The sequence below is a fragment of the Protobothrops mucrosquamatus genome, unplaced genomic scaffold (assembly GCF_001527695.2).
Source record: "Protobothrops mucrosquamatus isolate PMUCROS unplaced genomic scaffold, P.Mucros_1.0 scaffold1510, whole genome shotgun sequence".
Taxonomy (NCBI): Eukaryota; Metazoa; Chordata; class Lepidosauria; order Squamata; family Viperidae; genus Protobothrops; species Protobothrops mucrosquamatus.
In genome coordinates, this window is record NW_015387682.1 from 248,174 (window position 1) to 264,180 (window position 16,007).

Here is a 16,007-nt window from a genome sequence, read left to right on the forward strand (position 1 = left end):
ATAAAGATGTTCATTTTGAACACACTTTAGTAGATGTATTTTTCTGTTTCTACACTTGTGGTGCTATTGTAGTGTTTCTACCGCCAATTTTACTAACTATCCTGTCAATTTTCATTGGCTGGAAATCTCTATAATGAAAACTTTGATTGGTTCAATACAAGCAATGTAATCTGGTTTTCTACAGCTGCAGCTTTTCCTGGCTAAGGAAAATAAAAGTCTGTGAAAAAATAATGGCTGAGTGCATGGACTTAAATCTCTCATCCACTAAAAATTATTTTCTAATATTCTGATTAAAAAAATAGCAGTTGCCCAGCCCTGCCTGGATTTGAAACCTTGAGGAGATTTTACATTCCTTATAAAGTATAATAGTAACTGCGCCTTTAGCTGAATATTTAAATCAAGTCCAAATTTCAAGTAATGACCTCCGGTTAGAGTGTATAAGACAAATATTATGAGCTGTATGTAAATTTATGTGCAAATGATTTTCCATTCCAGCCAATATTCAGCTGGAGGAAAGAATCAGTTCTTAGTGCAACCATAGTTTTATCAATTCTCACTACAAAAAAATGAGAGAGCCGCTGGATAGACACTTTTGCTCCATAACGTGTACAACAAGAACCAATTACTATAGAGAAAGTTACTCTTACAATAAATATTCTTTAAAAAGCCGCCGCGTAGTAATATGGTAACTGTTACATTACAAAAAAAACTGGGTGTGTATGTGGAGGTTATTTGATCTGGATCATCTCCTGAAGAAACGGTATTCTGAATGTGCCTGTGCACAACTGGTCAGACCACATTGGAAGTTCATGCTGCAAAGGAGTCCTTCGTGGATAGAAGGTGTAATCATGGTCATAGTTCAGTAGGCAACTCAATGAAGCCATGTAGATATCAGCAAAGCGAGACAAGCGCCTCAAGAAATAGGTGGGGTTTTGATCAGTCCTGAATAAGCTTCCAAACCGAGAGTTGAAGAAATTCCTGGTCATTTCTCTGAGGAGAAAAGGGGAGGGGGAAACATTTAGAACAATCAGTGCATTATGTGCCATGAAAAACCCAAAGGTGCTTTTTCAAAAGGCTTTCTTGGGTTTTTTCCTTGAAAATATTTCACTTCTCATCCAAGAAGCTTCTTCAGTTCTTCAGCGACATGTTTTCAAGGAAAAATACCACAAAAATCCAGTTGCCTTTTGAAAAAGCAGCTTTGGGACATCCATGACCTGGATTATTGAGAATCTCCATAGACATACCTTGAAAGATTTATTTTGGATCAGAGATATTTAGAATGTATAGGACAGATTTGTTTTCATATCAATAAGGCCTCAAAATCAAAGCTGTTCACTGAAGAAAGGCCACTCAAGAAAGGAGAAAAATATATATATACTTTTACCATCTTTTCATTTATTATTATTATTATTATTATTATTATTATTATTATTATTATTATTATTATTATTAATTTAATTTATATACCGCCCTTCTCCCGCAGGACTCAGGGCGGTGCACAGCATATTAAAACAAGTACAAATACAAAATACAAAAAATATAGACCCCTATAAAACCAAATTAAAAACCAAATATTAGAAGCTGTTATTTATGTTATTTATGCCCCATCTTTCCATGGGGAATTCAATATAGGGTACATGGGGTCTCTCCTTATTTCTCCCCTACAACCACCATCCTCTGAGGTTTGGGGACAGAGGGGGTGCAAAATAAGTTAGTGAATTACATAGTTGAATGTGGATTGGAAACTTTAACAATGACCTACCCTCGGTTGGCTTAATTTCATATCTTACTCTGTGATATAATTTCTCACAAGCAAAAGCATCATGTAACCAAAAGCAAAGCTATACTCAATGCTCAATCACCTATCAAGAATAGGTGAGCTATATGACAAGTGAGATGGAGATAGACAGAGCCAGAAGACATACACATTTGAGTTATTGTGTGTTTATGCCACAGAGTGCCCAGGGTCACACTCTTTGAGTTGGGTGGCCTTGAAAATAAATACTCTGCAAGCAAGCTCCCAAATCCTCATAGTTGTTACTAAAATTACGTCAGATATGTTTTTGTAGTCTTATAATTAATGTTACGAGAGACAGAACTAAAAATAAAAATGTAGTTAACATTTTTAAGAGTAAACATTCAGAATTCAATGGAGCTGAATTTCCTATACATTAATTATTGCTATTAACAAAATTATTAGTAAAATGAAGCAAGTAAGGACTAATTTTATAACAAATTAATATATCGGATCAATTTTTTAAAATTTAGAATGTACCATATATGTTCACAAATAATCCAAGAATAACTCCCAAAATTGAGTTCAGTTTATTCTTGGATAAACTTATACACAAGTATCCAATTTTAATATTTTAATATTTACCGCATTTCCTTTCTTTCCTTTTTCCACTCATTTAATATCATTTGGCAATCAGGATTCTTGTGAATCTGAAATGACATGATATAAATCATATGTATTTGTGAGTTTTGAAATAGACCGTATTTGGACACATTTGTAAGTATAACAGATGGGCAGGACAGATTGAATAAGAAACATGAAGAGAGGTTTTATTTTTTAAAAAATAGCCATATCACAAGCATACAGTAAAAGCAATATACACGTATGTTTGCATTTTAATACCAGCACCGTGATTTGAACTTTATTATCATCACTAGGGCAAAAGAACATTAGTTAAAGATCCCTCTAATTATTAAGTGGGCATAGAACTGGAAGCAAAAGGTTAATCTCCTATCTAGCCCATCTAGAGTTTACATGCATCAATTCTAATGGTTTCTATACTGTGTATTTTTATTTGGAATACCAGCAATGGAGAGAAAAAAAAACAGAGGTGGGGATGAAAAGAATGGAAAAAAGTAAAGAACAAACCTGCATATGTTCCAGTAGTCCAGTGAGGGTTTGCAGCCAGGTCATAGTCTGAATATATTGCTCAGTATTCATGATCTTAATCTCTCTTCGTAATTCTGGAATAATTGCCCCTGTTCGCCAACCGTGTTTTAAGGTCAAATCCTTTTTTGCCAACAATGATCGCAAAAAAAGAAAGAAAGAAAAGAAAACCATTTGTATTAATTTCATTTAAAGCATACTTTCTATTCTTTCAGGTTAGATGCTATCTGAAGATATCTATACTTTTACATAAATGGATCTTAGTTATATCGTCATGCAATAATTAAAAGTGTAAAACACACCCATTCTAAACCAGGTAACCAGACTTGAGGGCAAGGGGTAAATAAATAAAGCACAAATAATCAGATATTGTTTGGTCAGAAGAAAAAGAGTGAGTAAATTAGAGAAAGGAGTTTAAGATCAGAAAATGGTAAAATATTAACAGGACCTGCATTAAATAAATCAGGAAGATATTTTTCTCTTGCAAGTTTGGTTAACAAGATTTAACAATATAAAAACAGTATAATCTGTACCGGCAGGTGCAGAGAAGGTTATAAGTTTGGAACTCTGAGCTCTATTTCAATTATTATTGCAGAAAGTGACTGCTACTAGGAAGAAACAGGCTCCTGAAAGCTGTATAAAACAAATTCAAAAAATATACATAGCAATAAGATAAGAGCCTTATGTTTTTTTTTCTGAAGACCAGACTAATCCTATTCAAGACTTTCCCCCACTTTTATTGCAAAAATGTGGTCCTTTGCCCTTTCTAATTTTTAAAGTAGACCTCTACTATAATTAATTACATAATATATAGCTCATTCTTCTGTATCACACCAGCTTCATTTAAAAAAAAATACATGGGGAAGAAAGTACTTACAGCTAGATCACTGTAAATATGATCACCAAAATATAAGACTTTGGAACCTCGCCAACCAGTCAGTTTCAGAAATTCATACAAGTTACCCTAAAAGAAAGATTTGGGAGAAGGGAAGTAGTTGCCAGCCAAATTTTGTTACTGTTGATCTAGAAATCTGATTTCAATGTTCTCATTAATGCAAAATGTCCTCTAATCTATTAGCCCTGAAATTACATTGGTCTTGTTGTTATGGGTAAGATTGCCTAAATTAAGCTTCTCTCCTTTTTAAGTAATGCTTTAAGGAATATTCTTAAGATCAATTTTGGGGACAGAGTAAGAAATATAACTGTTGTCTAGACTAACTAGACAATATTTTTAGACTATTTTGTCTTGCACACGCAGTTCATGAAACTCTGTAGAAGACAAGCTGTTCAATTCACACGGTACAATTTGAAGTGGTAACAGATTTCTGGGGTCTCTGGTCTTTTCCAGACCTTTGAATAGAATTTCAGAGACAATGCCAAAGGCTGAATTTATGAAAATGAAAGCAATTAATTCACAGTTTGTGTTATTCAAGCTTTCACTGAGCATTAGTAATTCTGGACTTACTGTTTTAATTTACAAGCCATTGTATTACAGTTCACGTTGATCACAGGAAAATTCAGCATAGCAAATCAGATCAATAATCTCGGTACTGGTTAAAATAAGTAACTAGTATGTTTAACAATATCCAAACAGAAGATTTCTCCAATCTGAGGTCTGAATTAGAAATCTTTTTAAGGTAACGGAGTTCATTCGCTGAGCTACAGCCCTTTTTCCACGATTCATATTGTTACAATTTAAAATGAATAAAATAAAATAATTTCCTTTAGAAACAGCAAGGAAAATCCAATATGATAGGGAATTAAATTAGTTTCATTTATTGCTATCTCTTTTATCTTTATGTTTCACAATGCATTATTTATTTATTTGTTTTTATCCCATCTTTATTATTTTTACAAATAAATATCTAGTCAACATAGTCATTGTAGCAATGTAGCATAAATAAGATTGCATACATATAACATAAAGAACCTGCAAATATGAAATAACCATTGTTTCAATTGTTTAGATATTCTGTTTTACTTTAGCATGATTGCTAGCTGGTTTGAAAATACAGGTACATTTTAAACATAAGAAATAAGAAATAAGAAAAGAAAAAATAAGATACAACAATAATACCTGCTTGTAAATCTGGCCTTTCTGCAATTCATGAATTTTGTCCCAAAGCAAAACACCCCTTTCAGTCACTTTGCGAAAAGGTCTAAAAAAAGAGAGGGGAAAAAAAATCAGCAATTGGGGCCAGCTTCACAATAAAAAAAAGTTATTTTTTTTAAAAAAAGCAGAAAGCAGCTTAAAGGGGCTGGGAGCAGGTCAAAACACCCCTTTGCGCAGCGCTCATGGGCTGTATGGTGCTTGCTCTGGATGATGAAAAAGGGGAGGAGTTAAAGCAGCCCTGTCCCTCAGTCAGAATATGCAAAAACATTATCCTTTTACAATGCTCCTTGGACATATGGGGTTGACTTAGCTCTACGAAAACTGGGAAAGAAAGCAATCCCGTCCCTGAGCTGAAGTATATACAAACAGCACTTTACATTATGCTTCTAGTCTGTATGGAGCTGGCTTAGCACTGGGGAAAGGGAGGGAGCCTAAAGCAGCCCCTCCCTACTCCTGCTTTTGACTTTTTTCCTTTTTTGCTACATGAACCCAGCCCCATATAGCCCAGCAGCCCAGCCAGGTGTATCTCATCAACAACAGGATCAAGAAGATGGTGGTGAAGGTCATCTGAGGTAATGGAGCACTGAGTAGCAGGAGGCTAGAAGGACATAGATGGGAGGGGAGATAAGTGGGTGCAGGAAGTTGCAGCTTCCATGAGGTTGTGTAGGTGAAGGTGAAGTGGCAAGCGCCTGAATTTTAATCATGTCATCACAGAGGGGCTGCAACAGCCATTCACTTCAGGCAGAGGTCATAAGTCCCTTTGTTCAATGCTATTGTTAATTTCAAATGGTCACTGAACAACTAATTGTACGTCAAGGACTACCTGTAGTTGCCAAAACACCAATCTAAGGTAACCAGAGATCTGCAATTTTCTGATAAGGAGATTAAGCTGAAGAAAAAATAGACATGAGAAGTAAATACTGTACACTAGCTACCACTTTGACCTATTGAGCATTGGGTCTGAAATATTAGCAGGATAACTGAAAATATGATTTTAATTTTCCAAGTAAGTGCATCAGAAATCCAACTGGTAAGATTAAGGTATCACTTCATGCTATCTTGCTCAGCTTGGCGCTATGCATCTGCATTGGACTTCAATTGATACATCCCAAAACCCATTCCTATGAGAAATATCTGAAAGGTTTCAGTTTAGAACAGGATAACTAGAACCAAAGTTAACCAGGAGAAACTCCTGTTTCTCTTCTCACTCACTTGCCTAGCTTTGTCTGTAACCTACCACACTGGATGGCTCTAGGTTGAGCTGCCTGTGGATGGCTCTAGGTTGAGCTGATACAGGCAAAAGACTTCTCTCTCCCATATTTGGGCCGACAGGGTGCACTAAAAGAAAAAGCATTTATCCTCTTCCCCTGTCTCTTGTAGCTAACAAAGTGAGAAAGAGCCTGTGGCCTAGTGGCTAACACATCTGCTTAACATGCAGACAGCCCAGGTTCGAATCTCAGAAGGGTATGTCTGGCTGATGAGAACCAAATAAGGTTTGAAATAGCTATCCCAGTACTCCCTTAATTCTTTGTTAGCAATTCAAATTTTGAAAAACACATATGATGTCGCAGTTAAGCGACTGCTGCCTGTGGATGGCTCTAGGTTGAGCTGATACAGGCAAAAGACTTCTCTCTCCCATATTTGGGCCGACAGGGTGCACTAAAAGAAAAAGCACACATATATATATCAGCTACTCTTCTAACGGCAGAGAACATAGCAGCTCAAACGCAAGTTCTGAGCCTGGGGACAATACAGGATAAATAAATCTTGGGCAATAGCCATTTTCAGAAGGGTTTCTCTGGCCCACTGCAATACTTGAGCGAGTTCATCACAACAAAGGCCATCTTACAGATATTTATAACTCAGCAGCAAGGAACTCACCTTCTCTTATCATTGAAAAAGTTTGGCTTCTCTGCCTGGACAATGACTACATCAAAGAGATCTCTCCAATCTTTTCCAACTATGAACTTCATGCCTCTGTCCCTATAAAAAGTAATCCAACATTTAATAACAGAAGTATAACTAGTGTGAATTTTTAAAAATGACAACTAATGGTTAATTTTAAGATGAAATTTTTGACAGGTTTATGCTCAAAGAAACCACCTACACAAAGCTGCTAGGACTATTTGTGATCAGGAACATCTTCTTTCCATGAGCTGCCAGCTTTGCTAACACAGCACGTGTCTGCTCAGCATAACAAATGTATTTCTCTAGAAAACAGAGAACAAGATAAGGGGAAAAAATCATAAATGGTTCTAATTGAATGAATGTTTATAGCAAAGTCTTCTTTTTTTTGCATAAGTCATGTCATCCCAAATTCAGCATTACCACTAAAAACAAGCCAACTTGGAGGTTCTTTGATGAAAAAACTGCAATGAAAAGCCTACTCGTATAGTAAATGTTTAACTATTATTAGGGCTACTTAAGACAAGCAGTAGTATTGAAGAGCCCATACCTTTGGGAATGCTCCACATAGTTGCCACAACACTGGAGACTTTTAGTTCACACACACTGGAGCATGGCAACAATATATGACCTTGATGGTAGCTGACTGGATTACAAGCATTGCAGACATATGAACCAATGCATGGAAATAGCCTTTTTATGGAAACTGGCATCACTGCATGTAGAATTTGATCTATTTTATTTGGCATTACCTTCCCATTTTTTTCAGACTGGTTCCTATAAACAAAAGTCAGTTCTTAAGAAAACTACCTAGATGCACCATGTAGATGAACTGATGATAGTGTAAAATTAATCGTTTCTGAAAGATGGTCCGATCATAAGATTCCAGAGACATATTCAGAAAGCTCTAAGGTTTTGACCTGGCATAGAAAATTGATTTCAGAACAAATCTTAAATAAAGAACGTAAGCTTTACCAAAATGTAAACTTGTGACATCTCAAGAGTTGTTCCTAATAATCAGACATGTATAAATATATCAGCCTGCAAGAACTGGCTTTTCTAGACCCTGACATAATATGTGATATTTCTTATCTTACAGGTAAAAATTCTTACATTCTTAACTTACCTAAACAGTTTAAGAATATTTCATGTGCCAAGATTTTAAAATTCTTAAATATCTAAGCATCTTCATATGAATGCACTTAGCATGCAAGTTGAATTACAAATTATTTACTTTGGGTTTGCCACATTTGCATCACAGAAGGCAATTTGCTTCAGTTATTGCCTACATGCTACATACTATTATGAAAAGGTTACAGAGTCTGTTCGTTATCACTGTAGGACCTCTTACAGAAGTCAGTTTTGAATATAGTTAAAAATAAACTGCAACCAGAAGTTTTGGACAAAGATGAAATTGAACTTGCTAAATTATTTAACTTCCATTAACAAACCAAAGCATATTAGGCAAGAGTCTATTTTTAGGGAAGGATTATGGAAGCAAAGGTTTGATAATCTTTTCAGATTCACTTTTATTTTTGGAAAAAAATTACCTCAAACTTTACAAGAAGTAGCAATATGATTCTAAAAATGCCATGATTTAGATACCGAAATCTTGCAAGGTATTGTATATGCACCATGAAATCTTGGCAATTCATTTTTAAATAAAAATAATGCAAATGATTTTCAGGTGCCAGTGGGGTAATTCAAAGGTCAGAGAATTAACAGCAATAATATAAAATCCATCAATAGAGGGAAAAAGTGATCTCTTAAAAAAAAATTCACTTATGCTCACCAATATCTGCTTCAATTGCACGGTACATTATCCCTTTGATATGTACATCTCTGATTGAATCCTGTTAGGAAAATGAGAATGAGATATTTTTCTATATAAATAGAGTTATATCTGATGGGCAAAGATATTAATTAGGACCTTCTACTATATTTCTATAATTACTTCAGTTGCTGATAAATTGCTGGGAGCATGGCAAGACAAGGTATTAGCAAACCTGTGACTACCAAGACTGAGGATTATCCAAGAAAATAATTATTCACTCAGGGATTATTAGTAATATCATCCAGTTTCCTACTGCTCAACTTTATGATTAGAAAATAGATTGGTTTCAACCTTGCATTATATTACAGATTAGTAATTTTCCCAAATAAAACCCCAAATGGTTTGCACACACTAAGCATAAACCATGTTTTAGAAACCATAATATCTGGGCTCACATAAACAGGCCAGATGATGGTTCACATGCTGTGTGAACATTCAGAATAAGTAGTTATCCATATCAAAGTCAAAATTTTATATTTGTTAAATCCGTTCATATCATAGCAATTTGCTCAAATTATGTTAACACAACAACTCTCATAAATTCAAAATTTCAAAACTTGTGTGTTAACAAGCCAAGTTCATAAACCATTGGCTAGATCCTGTTTACATTTTTAATGTAGTTTAATGCCAAAATGAGCCATTTTCTAAGAGAAATTGAATTCTGATGTATAAATTATGTAAGTTAAGTTCATATATAGTTCCTCACTATGAATAATTCTATTCTGCTAATCATGGGAAGTTGAGTAAGATACTGAATGCCTATAAAAGTCTATCTACCTCCTTCACCTTCCAGTCAATCCCAAATTCATGCAAATAAGGAGATCCATATGTGTTTGGTCAAACATACAGTGACCTTGTCCCTTCAGCACTTTCTCCACATGTTTCTGACATACAGTTACCTGGTCAAAGTTTTCACTCAATGTTTAAGCTTTTATTTAGATACTGCTCACACATTTCCAAGGATATTTTTACAACCATGAAATCCAGAAACTTTGTTTCTAAAGACGCAAAGCTTGTTTTCAGTAACTAGCTGTATCAACAGGAAAATGAAGTATCTAAATATCTAAAAGATATCTAAAAATGAGCTAAAGCTGAATGAAGCAAACATCTTTCATACTTTAAAACTAATAGCCAAGAAGAACAAGCTATAAGTTTTTCTCTGGGTCATAATATTTTAATATAATGGAATTACCCCTTTTTTATAGTAATGGTTTTTTTATTGTAGACCTGAAGGATTATGGCTCCTAACAATTATAAAATAATCATATGACATATGTATCAAGAAATAGGGTCCCATTCCCAAAAATGGGTATTATGGGAATTGAAGTAGGCATCAGGCTGGGGAAACTGTTATATGGATGACTGTCACACTGGGATAGCCCAATACCTTCACATCTTTGTAGAGGTGCACCGGCTCATAGTCAATATTGTTCTTCAGAAAATACTCATTCACACAAGACAGGAGAGTCATCTCAGGCAAGGAAAAGATATCCATGAACTGTTTCATAGTGTGACCTTGTGAACTCTGTAACCAAAGAAACCACATTCATATATGTGCTATAAAACAATATCACATATTTCAGAAAGTGTTAATAATGCTTTCAATCGGCCTACAAACAACAAAGAGAAAGATGACATGTAATAACTTCTCTTAGTCTGGGCCAGTTACAATTTAGTCAGATTAGCAGATACAAAAGACAACAAATTTTTGGTACCATCTCCAATGAATATACAATTGGTTCTATCATTGCTGTCCTTAGAAAGATCTTTAAACCCATTTTATTGAAAGATGTTGTGCTAGCTTTTAAACTGTTTACACCTAAATTTTATAAACTGGTAGTGACGGGTTCCAAGGTACCCATGGGTATTTTTCTTGCCATCCATCAGGCTCTGTCCCTCCTCTCTTTTTACATTAAAAAATAAAAATTAAGCAGTGAAACTGGAGCATTGCAAAACTAATTGGATGGTAGGCACTATTCTGCAAATTGGTCCTTTAAATTTCTCTTGTGGCATCCATTTTATGGTGCAGCAAGCCTTCTGAGACACTTGGCGAAAATGCCCATAACATACTCAAATTTGAATTGTAGCCACTAGCCCAGAGGTAGGCAACCTTGACTCTTTTATGACTCATGGACTTCAACTCCCAGAATTCCTGAGACAGCATGGCTCAGCTTGGAAACCTCTCCCTTTCCCGTCAGCATGGCTGTCTCAGGAATTCTGGGAGTTGAAGTCCATGAGTCATAAAAGAGCCAAGGTTGCCTACCCCTGCTCTAGCCTATAAGAATTGGAGAACCCTAGTTTCTGTTTTAAAGGATTTTGTCCTGGATTCTAAATATGCTTTAGATTACTGCTTTAATTTGAAATCTCAAAAATCTCCTCTGCCTTGCAGAAAAACAGAAGTAGTGAGACACCTAGTTGTAAGTTAGTATTCTACAAAAGATGCAGAAGAAAAACATACTTATATGAATTCAAATTTCCATGTAACAGAAAATGACTCTTAGTTTACTTTCTTTTTTATAATACCTCTAACTCTCAACATCATATATCAAAATACAAACTAATATAAAAGGGAAAGGAAATGACAAAACACATTAAAAAGTGTCAGAAAGAAGTTTTACCTTTCCATAGAAGTCGCTCATTTGTTCCAAAGGTACATGGGAACCATCATACATAGCAATTACTTCTTCATCTGGTACAACATTCAATCCTCTGATAATAACAGCAGTGATATTAATGCAAAAGCCAAGCAGGTTTTACCAATTAACAGGTATATATACAATTTTCTAGCCTGCCATAAGCAATATGCTACTATTCAGAACAATTTTAAATTCTCTATGTTGCTATTTGGGATAAACAAATTATCAAAACAAACCTCAGTAATTGGTGATTCCTGAGAACATCAGGGAAAGCCCTACTGCAGGGGTAGTCAACCTTGGCTCTTTTATGACTCGTGGACTTCAACTCCCAGAATTCCTGAGCCAGCTAAGCTGGCTCAGGAATTCTGGGAGTTGAAGTCCACGAGTCATAAAAGAGCCAAGGTTGACTACCCCTGCCCTACTGCATGTTCCTTGAACTGAAATAGCTTACTGTCATAGTTCACAGGTGAGTTTTCTTTATGATAACGTGATCTGTACTGAAATTGTTCCTGAAATTTGTGAGAAGACCAGATGAGCAGTTTCTGATTCTGCAACTGTTTTCCTTTCCCCCACTTTTAAATTGTTAACATTTTAAATGTATTGCTTTTCATGAATAGTTAATATGGTGCAATCCACTTTGAGATGCTTTTATTTAAGAAACAGTCCAAAGTATATTAAGTAAAATAACAGATTCTTATTAGCCTCAGTAGTAGCATAATACTGGAAGGCAGGAGTGCTACTCCTAGCTGGTAGATTAAGATGAAGTATCAGAAACGTAAAATGTAATTTAGGTTATCTATAATAGTGACAACATTTTAACATCTGGTGATGGCATACTTTCTTTTACTATACTATTATCTTCAGGGACCAGAGACAAAAGATTATCTTCAGGGACCAGAGACAATAATATGATGAAGTTGTGGAAATAAGTGGATCTAAATGATTCCACATTTGGGGGAATTTCTCATTATTTTGCTCCCCCCCCCCCAATCCTCTAGTATTATTTTAGGTGTGTTAAGCCTATCCAAAGACTTAATGCACTTTGCAGCCTTCGTGACAAAAATTAGCCACCAGTGTTTGAGGACATGACAATTTGTTAAATGAAGGGTTTCAATTTCAAGAAAGTATTGTGGATGACATTCAGCCTGCAAAGTACCCCCACGCCTGTTTAATTCATGGGTTTTCCAAAGGTCATTACAAAGTGGCAAATGAGAATTAATCTTCTCCCCAGTAGGTATCCTGGATGAGTAACTGCTCAAAGACTGAAGGCAACGCAATGTAAAATATATCTAAATAGAATTAAGCCCTTTATGAATCCAGTGGCTTTACTTCTAAGTACAAGATATTAAGTTTTAAATGCTAGGGTAACTTTTTCAGTTAGCATCTTCCATCTTGTGGGTCTTTGATTCCTCTAAATCTTTGAAGACCATACTAGTTAGGAAGCAAACATTTTTGCACACCAGTTTAGGTCAAATATCTCTAGGTTAAAACTTTTAGCTTAAAACACTGTAGATTAAATATAAATTTTCTTTATTAAAAAATATCTAGCATTATAGCATGCTACTAATTTTTGTTTAGTAAATTCAATAGTTAGTTTATATCCCAATTTTTAAAATGCAGGAATGTAGCCTAATAGAAGATAATTGTTTCAGAAAGATGCAACTGGGTTTTTAAACATTTTCAGAAATTGAACAGACTGAATAATCAGTAAGACTGCAGAATTAACATTATTCTTATATCTGAATTTTTGCTGAGCACAAATAGAATGGTGATTCATGCTGAAAAATATTTAGAATCAGTCTTGCTAGCAAAACTGATTGCAAACAGTGAAATATTTTTAGCAACCTACCAGTACGATTTAGCAGCTGGAAGCAAGAACATTAGTCAGCTAATCCACTCCAGCTAAAGAATATATATTTAAAAATGGCTTTCAAATCCTATCTTTTGAAGTACTGCAATCTGTATTTCTTGGATGTAATGGGAAGAATGGTTAAAGAATGACTACAGATGGCATTCTGGATCGTTCCACCATTAATGCAGAAGGTAGAAGAAAGTGAAAGTCAAAGTGCTGCATAGAGAACACAGTTGATGATGACTATTTGATGATAGTCACACAAGGCAGGAGTTCATTCTACTCTTTTATTGCTATTATAGTGAATTACAGATACCCAGAAGAAAAAATGCTTCCTGTCTCACCTGTACACAGTTCCCAGTTGAATGTAGTGAAAAGCATCAATCTTCATTAATAATGCCTTTAAAGCAAGAAAAGTTACAGGCTAAATTTATAAATCACCCTAAACAGTTTTGATTAAATTTCAGAGAATTTTTTTTTGCCATTACTACTACATATTTTAAAGATATACTTCGGTTAATCAGTATCTACAATTAAATATTATGATCAGAAATCTTAGAAGAGTTGTATAACAGCAACCGATCAGGGTTAATATTCATTGATAAACATCTTTACTAATTTTATAGAAAATTAGAGTCAGAGGCAGCTAAATGACCCATGGATATATTCATCAATTTACATTTACATGGTTATTCATCTTCATTTAGAACTCAAGAGTGCTGTTCTTGAGTTCAGTTGACAAAAGGAAACTCCATTTGATCCTGATAATCACAACCCTGCTATGATTTGCAGAGATTTAAAATGAAATATTAAACATGTTCCTATTATTTATGTTTGGCAAGCAGATTTTGGAGCATTGAGAAAGAGAACTGTCAATTTCACTTCTGTTTTGATTGTGAAAGATACAATTTGGTTATGAGCAGCTCTTCCCCCCCAAAAAAATATTACACATCTAAAATTACATATTTTATGGTTTGATTAGAGATAGGAAGGCAAAGGAGGGGATTATAGAATTATATACAACTGTGGCAGACAAAAGGAGAAAATCGAGGTTTGTTTTATTGTACTTCATCTTAGTCCAAAGGTTAACGCTTTATGTCCCCCTCATACCTTTTTATATCTTTTGTTCCTATGCCTTCTTTTACATTTTTATTGACTATATTCTTTCCACATCCCTTACATTATATGACCCTACTAAAGATTGATACAAATCTCTCTACTGGAGTAAGCAACTGAGACTGAAAAAAATGTTCTTCTGCCATTTTAAAGCCAACTTCCTTTTCCTGTGAAGTCTCAAAAATAAAGAAGCATTTTAACTAGGGACAATGGATTAAGTACTCTGGCACCTTTTCACTTCCTGAACCTGAACAGGATGCAAAATTGTGTGATGTAGCTGCAGTAACACTTGAGACAAGGTAACCAAGCAATCTGCTGAACTGTCATTCTCTCTGGAGCCAGAAAAGGGTGGATGATTTGTAATCTGAGATTACAAATTGCAGACCTTGAGTTCTTCCTAATAATTGTTTATCTGGTAATATTTTATATATTACTGTAAGGTATATGCTGTAAGGTAACTTAGATTTTGAAGAAGACTGAGAATACCACAGACAGCAAAAAGTACAAACCAATATATAATTGAGCAAATCAGCCCAGAGTTCTGAATCAAAGCACAAATGACCACGCTCAAATTATCCTACTTTGGACACATTATGCTAAGACCCAGCTCTCCAGAAAAGGCTCTAATGCTGGGAAAGGTGGAGAGAAAGAGAAGAGGAGGATGACCAGCAGCAAAGTGGATGGACTGGTGGTGGTAATGAGTGCACCATTGAGAGATCTGAAAGAACAGGTGAGGGACAGATCATCAAGGAGGAAAGCTATCCATGTGGTTACTAAGAATCAAAAACATAATTGATCAATTAAGTTGTAAGGAACCTTGGGTTTAATACATAAGAGCTAATTTCTAATACCATTTCTTTAAATATTATTTCAAATTTCAAAAGTAAGTATGTTCACTTCCATCTGGCAACTATTTCAGACTAGAAATGAAAACAGATAATAACCAATGAAGTTCCAACTAAACAATCCATACCTACCCGATGCACATCATAATGAAGCCCTCTTATTGCAAAATTCGGATCATAGTCATACTTTCGGATTTCTGCAGGATACTGACAAAATCATAAAAATAATAGTAATTTTAGTACACAATACAAGCCATATATGAAATACATCTCAATAGATCTAGTGAGGTCCAGTTCCCTTTCTTCTACTTCTACAAAATGCCTCTCTTGTTTCCAGTTTTATCAGGAAAGCTACATCATAATCTGTAGCCACATCATGGATGGAACTTAGAAGGGGGAGAGAAAGCAAGAATACACAGCCTATAGCCCTGGAGAAAGGGTTTTGTACTCCAAAACTCCTCCACACATTACAGTTTAACTGTGTTTTTAAGACAATAGAACAAGTAAATTATTTAATTTACTAGGGGCGGTCTTAATTTATTGTAAATTCCCAAGAAACCTTTTTATCATCAGCATAATAAGTTTAAATGTCTTCGGACATTTGGAAATGTCTTCGGACAGTGCTGGTTCAATGGCTTTGAAACAGCGATGAGCACCGTCCCCTATAGACAGCAACAACTAGCGGAATAACAGCAATAGCACTTAGACTTATATACCGCTTCACAGCTTTTTACAGTTTACAGAGTCAGTCTATTAATAAAGTCCGCAGGTACTTCTTTATCTTACCTTTATATAATAAATTTA

General features: G+C 35.0%; 1 protein-coding gene across 1 annotated transcript; it reads right to left on the bottom strand.

Moving 5' to 3' along the window:
- Positions 1–698: 698 nt before the first annotated feature.
- LOC107293124 (5'-nucleotidase domain-containing protein 3) lies at positions 699–15,355 on the bottom strand. The gene is made up of 12 exons (XM_029285326.1): positions 15,336–15,355; positions 13,587–13,642; positions 11,373–11,463; positions 10,142–10,279; positions 8,713–8,773; positions 7,123–7,225; positions 6,897–6,998; positions 4,980–5,061; positions 3,780–3,866; positions 2,885–3,025; positions 2,381–2,445; positions 699–990 (listed from the first exon to the last, which is right to left on the bottom strand). The coding sequence occupies exons 2-12, from the start codon at positions 13,631–13,633 to the stop codon at positions 729–731; spliced, it is 1,179 nt and encodes a 392-aa protein (XP_029141159.1). The 5' UTR covers positions 13,634–13,642; positions 15,336–15,355; the 3' UTR covers positions 699–728.
- Positions 15,356–16,007: the final 652 nt, after the last annotated feature.

Coding starts and splice junctions, on each gene's coding strand:
- LOC107293124 (XM_029285326.1), bottom strand. CDS start 13,633: ATGAAGATTGATGCTTTTCACTACATTCAACTGGGAACTGTGTACAG. Junction 7,226..8,712: donor TGCAATTGAAGCAGATATTG/GTGAGCATAAGT, acceptor TCTGTTTTCTAG/AGAAATACATTTGTTATGCT. Junction 6,999..7,122: donor AATAGTCCTAGCAGCTTTGT/GTAGGTGGTTTC, acceptor TACTTTTTATAG/GGACAGAGGCATGAAGTTCA.